This window comes from Photinus pyralis, unplaced genomic scaffold (assembly GCF_008802855.1).
Source record: "Photinus pyralis isolate 1611_PpyrPB1 unplaced genomic scaffold, Ppyr1.3 Ppyr1.4_LG7, whole genome shotgun sequence".
In the NCBI taxonomy this organism is placed as follows: Eukaryota; Metazoa; Arthropoda; class Insecta; order Coleoptera; family Lampyridae; genus Photinus; species Photinus pyralis.
Genome location: NW_022170738.1, coordinates 13,239,902 through 13,247,141, shown reverse-complemented (window position 1 = coordinate 13,247,141; position 7,240 = coordinate 13,239,902). Strand labels below are relative to the sequence as shown.

The 7,240-nt window shown below is 36.5% G+C and overlaps 1 protein-coding gene across 2 annotated transcripts; it reads left to right on the top strand.

Annotated features, from left to right (window-relative positions):
* Positions 1-1,144: 1,144 nt before the first annotated feature.
* LOC116176863 lies at positions 1,145-6,087 on the top strand. Of its 2 annotated transcripts, XM_031495671.1 has the most exons (6): positions 1,145-1,275; positions 3,044-3,186; positions 3,714-3,944; positions 4,128-4,566; positions 5,041-5,406; positions 5,485-6,087. In XM_031495671.1, exons 1-6 carry the CDS (start codon positions 1,209-1,211, stop codon positions 5,964-5,966), a joined length of 1,728 nt encoding a protein of 575 aa, XP_031351531.1. In that variant the 5' UTR covers positions 1,145-1,208; the 3' UTR covers positions 5,967-6,087. The 2 variants fall into 2 exon arrangements, with proteins under 2 accessions (XP_031351531.1, XP_031351532.1); XM_031495672.1 differs by lacking the exon at positions 3,044-3,186 and having other exon boundaries at positions 1,156-1,275.
* Positions 6,088-7,240: the final 1,153 nt, after the last annotated feature.

Genomic DNA, 7,240 nt, shown 5'->3' with positions numbered 1-7,240 from the left:
AAAGCTGTAAGGTAATTTAAATTCATATTCAAGAGGTAAATTAAATCTTGGCGAAATCCGTCAGCTTTTAATTACTGGACAGACGTTTAATTTGAGGATATTAAATTAAATGGTAATTTTTAAATTATTTTAAAGTTCCATGCAAGGTACGTGCAAGTTTCTAGATGAAAGGACGATCTATTACACTGATAAAAATGCTTTTTTGGCGAAAGGTAAAATTCGTCGTCAGTATCGATATTCGCAGTACCTTCGAACAAATTCACGTTCATAATGCGAAAATTGATATGAAATACATATTACGTATAAAAGAAAGACATTTTTTATCCAAAAATTACGTCTATAAACAACACAGGGTTAGACGTAACCATTTTCGACGCAAGTGGTCCAACTTCATCTGATATACCGCGTTATTAGCTTTGCACATTTGTGACGTCACCCCCGTCGTCTTCCTTAAGACTAAATTTGTAGTATATGTAAGGTAGTAATTGCTCAATGCAAGCATTGTTTAATAGTGGGTACTTCACCCATAGTAACGCGTTATTCGCATTTTGTGTGGGTTGCACTGCATTGTACTATGGTTTTTTCTTCAGTGCACGAAAGTGTCAAAGTGCATTCATCATTCTCGTAATTTGATTCAAGACCGAAAATAATGTATAAATTGTTATACTGATAAATCATAAATTACTATTACTGTTACATCAAATTTCGCCGTCAGTAACAACCACTGTATTATCTCTGTTTCTCGTAAAGCGTAATTTGTATTATTCCTAAGATAGTACAACCATGACTCAGGTGGATCATTTCTGGTAATGCGAAATTCGCTTTCTTGGTTATCTGAGTGTGTCTTACAGTGTTGTTTCCTGCAGTCGATTAAAGGTATTTCACCATTATGGTACTGCGGAATAGAGATGCGAAAGTATCTTACGTCCAATTTCGCCTTCAGTACGCCAACAAATATAAGATCATTTAAACATTTTTAGTTTTCAGCAGAAGGAAAATAACCGTGTTACAATCGTATATTGAAAGGTCATACGATTATAATACATCTTTTCATCTGATGAAGTGTCATTTTTCGCGTTTGTGCGTTCAAAAACGCTCCACTGTACCTTCGCGTTTCAAAATTGCGCCAATATCATAGCATAGTCGTCTTTACTCTGTATTCAGTCGGTCAAGTGAGTGTTAAAAGAGGGTAAAAAACAACTGTGTGTATGGATCAACTTGTGACAAACCTCCTTACAAATTGGGGGTTCTTCCAATATATTGATGTGTTTGCAGGTAAGTTTCATTTGAATTGTAATTAGTTAATAAATATTTGCATGGCACCAGTACCCATGGGCGCCTGCAAGATTCAGTTTATTTTTAAATCTGCAATGATTGCTTTGGTCTCCTATAATAGCATTAATCCAATGATGTTCTTCCTCCTGTGGGCGCCTATGGTTAACCTACGTAAAACTTGAATGATGCAATTCCTTTTTCTAGACTACCAAATAGTACAATGTATCCCGTAGTAAAGATATTTAACCTAGGTACTGCAGATATTAACCCTATTAATCTCAAGCTAATGAAATTAAAAAAATTGAATTTTTGTTTTTGGTTGTGGTTATAAATGGTCTTCTGACATTTCCTCGACACTCACTTCATCCCCTATTTATGTTACTGGCAATCGGGTTAGTCCGGTCAATTATTAAGAGAAGGCAAATTTTTTTAACGGCCCCGGAAGCTTAAGGGGGAGGAACTATTGCCACTTATGAAAGTATGTGAAAATATTTAATTATTAACATTGACCGGTCAACCACATTGCTCGTAACATATAAAGATCTTGATAACAATTAAAATTAAAATTGGAAAACAAATGTTTGGCTACATTTTTTTTTACTGACAAAATGATACGTTTTATGTTGTAAATTACTACTAATCACAAAAGAGCAATAAAATTTGTTAGAAATATTTTGTTGAATACTATAATACATACTGATATAACAGAAACAGAAGAGCTAAAATTGTTAATATAAACAAATTAAAGGGCGTGGTTCGAAAATGCACCAACGGTATTAAATGGGTTAATTGAGGGTACTGCAGTTACGTAAATAATTTTTGGAAATTATAATTACTTAGTTAAAATAAAGACTTTCTTTAGTGCATCGACGGGACACATTGTATTTGTATGCCTTCTTATTATTTTAAATATAAAGGTATACTAAATATAAAGCTGGTATTTTTGTTTCTTTAATTTATTTTGTGCAGTTCATGTGCATTATTTCATTTCTTTAACATTTTGGGCCTACATAATATGACAATAATAGTCTAATAAAGTCTATCTTATTGTTATTATTAATTAATGTTAAAACAAGTGTAAGAACAATGATTGTATACAGGGTATTTTCCGCAATTGACCTATTAGACGGTTATACAGGAAGTCGATGTCAACTTTGTTGTTCTAAATGGAAGGCTATATTTTTTATTTGACTTTTTCATTCTATAAGAGTATATTCTTCATCTAATGGTATTACATATCCCTATGCTTATTTTCAACTGTTGAGATATTCTATGTTTTCTTTAAAAATTGACGAACTTACTAGTATGAAAAAAACAATGATAGTTCCACTCTGCCACTTTAATTCCTGAAATAGTTTTCGTTTGAGTTGGTAGCATAACGGAAATACGAGTATTTCCATACTAGTGAGTTCAGGTCAATTTTTATAGAAAAAGGGAATAACTAAAAAACATAAAATAGACATAGGGACATGTAATACCATTGCACGAGGAATCTTCTGAAGAATCAAAATTCAAATAGCATTCAATTCAACATAACAAAACTGGGACCGACTTCCGGTAAACAGGAAGTGGCATGTTCTACAAGACATTGTAGTTAAATAGATCGTTATCTCTTACAGACGTGTGCATTTTTTTAGGATGATTGCCTTATTATAGTCTTAAAACGTTTAATACTTCGGTGGCGCCAAACACCCTGTATCGTCCGAATTAGTTTGGTTAAAGCTAAAAAAATACACATTTAACGATTTATTCTCATTTGCTTTTTAAGAAAACCGAATTGATACCACAGCACTGACCTTACTGACAGAAGGTGATGTCGCAAATCTAGTGCCAGTACTAGGGGACAGAGTTAAACTGTTAGCTCAATTAACATTGTGGAAAGCCGACAATGAGTGTTCAAACATAAACAGGGTTAGTAAGCCAATTTTTTTTAATCAGTCGATCCTAGGGAGCTAAAGATTGCCAATTTTATATTTTACAAATATATCAACTTATATTATGGGTACTAGATGATATGTGCAGATAAATGATATTACTGAAACTATCGCATAACTTGATATCTGACAGATATTTATTTTGTGCATATTTTCTAGTAAGTCGTGTGCTTACGAGTATATAAGTACCTACCACGCGGAATATCACCGTGGTAACTCACCGTGGTACCTACCCACCTACTGGTAAATTTAAATCTCTGGGAACTTCCATAGAGGTAAGTTTACCAGGGGGTGTAAGATGGCTCCTTAGAAAATTAATACTATTATTGGAAAACTGCATTTAATTAAAATAATTTCAATACATGTATCATGTCTTTCACCGTTGTGTGAGAAATGCTCACTCGACGCTATCACACAAACTAATTTCCTACGAATGTGTAATTTTTGATCAAGGTGCATGATCTGTAGATTAGAATAAGTTAATGCATGTCGTTTTGTTTGTAGCTCTCCACTGAGAAGATTAGTATTGAGGGATCAGGTACGGATCCAGGCAGCCCCCAATCCTTCCTCACAAATATTTCGAGCTTTATTCGAGATAACTTTGTGGAATCTCCACTCCAACAAGCTGCAGCAGGTTCACTTGAGGAACAGAATTTGCTGTCGCCTCAACACGAGATTCCACCAACACATCCCACACCCCCAACACCTATCTTGGAACAAGATGATGCGGCACATGTAAGTTTTATTTCGTATGTATTGCAATTAGTCAAGTATACTTAGATAAGTCAGAAGCAGATTATGGGATTATGGTTTTACTATTTTATTTCAATTTTGTTGTAACGCTGATTTAATTAATTGTTGTCTTTTTGCTGTATGGCCTCGTTACCTGCAATACACTTATTTTATTTCTTCATTCAGGTAAGGAATGTTCTGCTAAGCAGTCTGCAGGGCCGTATTATATTAAGCAGCGAGGCTGCCAAAACTGGCCTTCTCCATCAACGACAAAGAAAGGAGATTGTAAAATTATTAATTAATCACGAATTTGAGCGCAATCCCCAAGTTCATATTACATTCGCACGGTTCCAAACCCTCGCCAGAGGCATTGCACAGCTTTTTAACTGTGAATCACCAGTGCTGTACTATACAGCATACATTTCTGCCCAACAAGGAAAGCCCAAGAGAAACCCATCCGGCAGTCTGTATAATTATTACTTGAGACAGAGACGTAACCTTATTAGCAAGCAGGCAGTAGAACCCTTTCGGAAGCGGAAAGGCACCTCTAGCTCCACAACCTCAGAGAACTCGGGAACAGAGAATAGAAAGGAAGCTCCCATTGATTTATCCACCCTTGGTGCGGGTAAGAATCTTGATACATATATACAGGGTTCGGCAGAGTGAGAGAGATGTTTTTGAGATATTTATTTATTTATATATTTATTTTCGACTTTACTTCAAAATTTATTAGATTTATTCATTACTGGTACACTTCTATGTGAGTATGTCAAAATAATCGATTTTTATGGAAGGTAGTGAAATCGTCCATAGTGAAGCATGGCAGGTGAAACTCTGTGAATTTCTCGTTATATAGTTTCAACAAAAGATTCAGAGACGTCACTTGATAGCTTTTTTAACAGCTGACTATTTTTGTGTATACTCAAATGTCAAATTGTACCTCATACCAGTAATAAATAAAATTAAAAATTTTTTAAATGAAGTCGAAAATAAGTGTATTGGCAGTCTGTTCAAAAACGTCACATCACTGTGCCATACCCACTAGATACCTACACATCAAACGAATCGTATAATGTGAATATTTTTCTGATTGTTTTAGGCGAGAGTGAAAGGGTAGAAGAGTCAATACTTTTCTGCCAAACCGCAGTGGAAGGCGCAACACCTTGGGAGGAAGTGGAACGCCATTGGGGTTGCACAACTAGGGCCCGGCTGGCGAAACTATATCATAATCCTGGGAATCTTCATGATTATATTGAAGAGTTTCCCATACTTAAGGGACCCAGCGGATATCGACTCTTAGCGTTAGATTATCAACGGATTTTTCCCGACAAAGACGAAGCCTTGCTCCGTGAATCACTGGAGAGTGTAAGCACAAAGATTCTTCAGAAGGCCGCCACGAAATGTACCACTACGAAGGACGAATTCCTTAAAGAGAACATTCAGACCTGCCTATCAAGTGTTGACGGTACGTTTAGCAATATTAGTTCAATTTAAATATAAAATAAATATTGCTATTACTATTATTTATTTTCTATTGTTTCAGAGGTGAATATCGAGAGTAAACTAAACACCAGCCTTCTCCTCCTGCCGTACATCTTTAATACGGGGACAACAACCAAGAAGAAGGGGATAAAAGTGAGCAGGGCCGAAGTGAGGGCCAATTTCATTCTTCACGTCTCGAACATCGCAGACCTCGACGCTACGCTTGAAGATAAGCGACGTCAACTAGAGTCCTGGAATTTAACTTTTCAACCACTGGTTGTCGTAGTAGGCGAGTCACTCTCATCACTAGTTGAGTGCCTTGTAATAGTGGAACGGGTACGGTACAAATTTGATTCCCTAATTTCAGCGGTTGATAATACATTTAAAATTATACATGCCACTGCTGCAGAATATCCCCCTTTAGCTTATGACGTTTGGCTTTTTATTCAAAAAGGCTTTTATCGCATATCGACTTCATACGATAGACCAACTGCAGCAGTGAAAACTTTATTTGTTGATCTCGGCTTGAAGGAAAGATGTTAACTTGTCATTCTTGCAAGAAACGATTCCCCTTGGTGAAGGACCTTCTCCTTCACATAAGGAAAAATTGTTTCACTCATTTTCGTAAATGGCTGGCATACAAATGTGGTGAATCTGGCTGCTTCAGGCAGTTCACATCTTTGGATGCCTTCCGTCGTCACTTGAAATCAAAGCATGAGAATGTTACTGCAGATATAAATGTAGAAATAAATTCAAATCATAGATCAACTCCACAGCCAGGACCTTCTTCTGCTGGTGATAATGTTAATTACGATAATGTCAATGACGGAGTTCTAGAGCCCCTCAGATTTAATATTGTAGCTTATGAACATTCCATGAGAAATGTGGATCTGTCGGAGCAACTCCTTGCAATTACTTCTCAGTTCCTTGCGTCATTGTATAGTAACCCTGCCATTCCTCGTTCCACTGTGCAGGTTGTTGTGAACGGTATGCAATCATTCCACCAACAACTTTCTGAAAATCTTCAAGTCAAATTCCTTTCTTTGGTGAAAGAAGGAAGCACTTTTGATGAAGTCCAGTCAGCTTTGAAGGAGACTTTAATTTTACTTGATGACTGCTTGGAACCCCTACGGTCAGAATATAAAAGGTTTCAGCTCTTCGCATCTTTAGGAACTTACATTTCACCAATGGAAGTAGTACTGGGCTATCGTAGAGAAACACTAATGAAACACAATAGGTTAATTATAACTCCTCGGACATGCACAATGGAGTTGATTCCCTTGAGAAATGTATTGCTTAAGTTTTTTTCTATTGGTACTGTTTTGAAAGAGACTGTCGAATACCTAAAAGAGTTAGGTGGAGGGGCAACATGGGGTGGAGAGAAGAACGAGGAAAGAAGATACGACACCCAAGAGCCGAACCAATGCCTGGAAAATGTTATGCATGGCTCTGCTTGGCTGAACCTATATAAATCACCTTTTTTAAGTAATGATCCACTGACTGTTGTTCTGCCGCTCGTTATTTTCTACGACGATTTTGAAATATCCAATGTACTAGGGAGCCATGCGGGCATTCATAAATTAGGGGGTCTATATGTTTCTATACCTGCACTTCCTCCACATATCGTTTCTCAGCTAAACCACACTTTTATGTTATCTCTATGTCATTCTTCCGACAAGACCCAATTTAAAAACAAAAAAGTGTTCCAACCAGCCATTGATGAACTTAATTATTTGCACACTACAGGTATTACCATTACCACAGAATTTTTCACGGGGGTCATAAAGTTTAAGGTAGTCTGCTTAACTGGCGATAAT

Excerpts from the sequence above, each read along its gene's own strand:
- LOC116176863 (XM_031495671.1), top strand. The coding sequence starts at position 1,209 with ATGGATCAACTTGTGACAAACCTCCTTACAAATTGGGGGTTCTTCCAA. Across the intron at positions 3,187-3,713 it reads AGTGTTCAAACATAAACAGG|CTCTCCACTGAGAAGATTAG; the intron begins GTTAGTAAGCCA and ends TTTTGTTTGTAG. Across the intron at positions 4,567-5,040 it reads TTTATCCACCCTTGGTGCGG|GCGAGAGTGAAAGGGTAGAA; the intron begins GTAAGAATCTTG and ends TGATTGTTTTAG.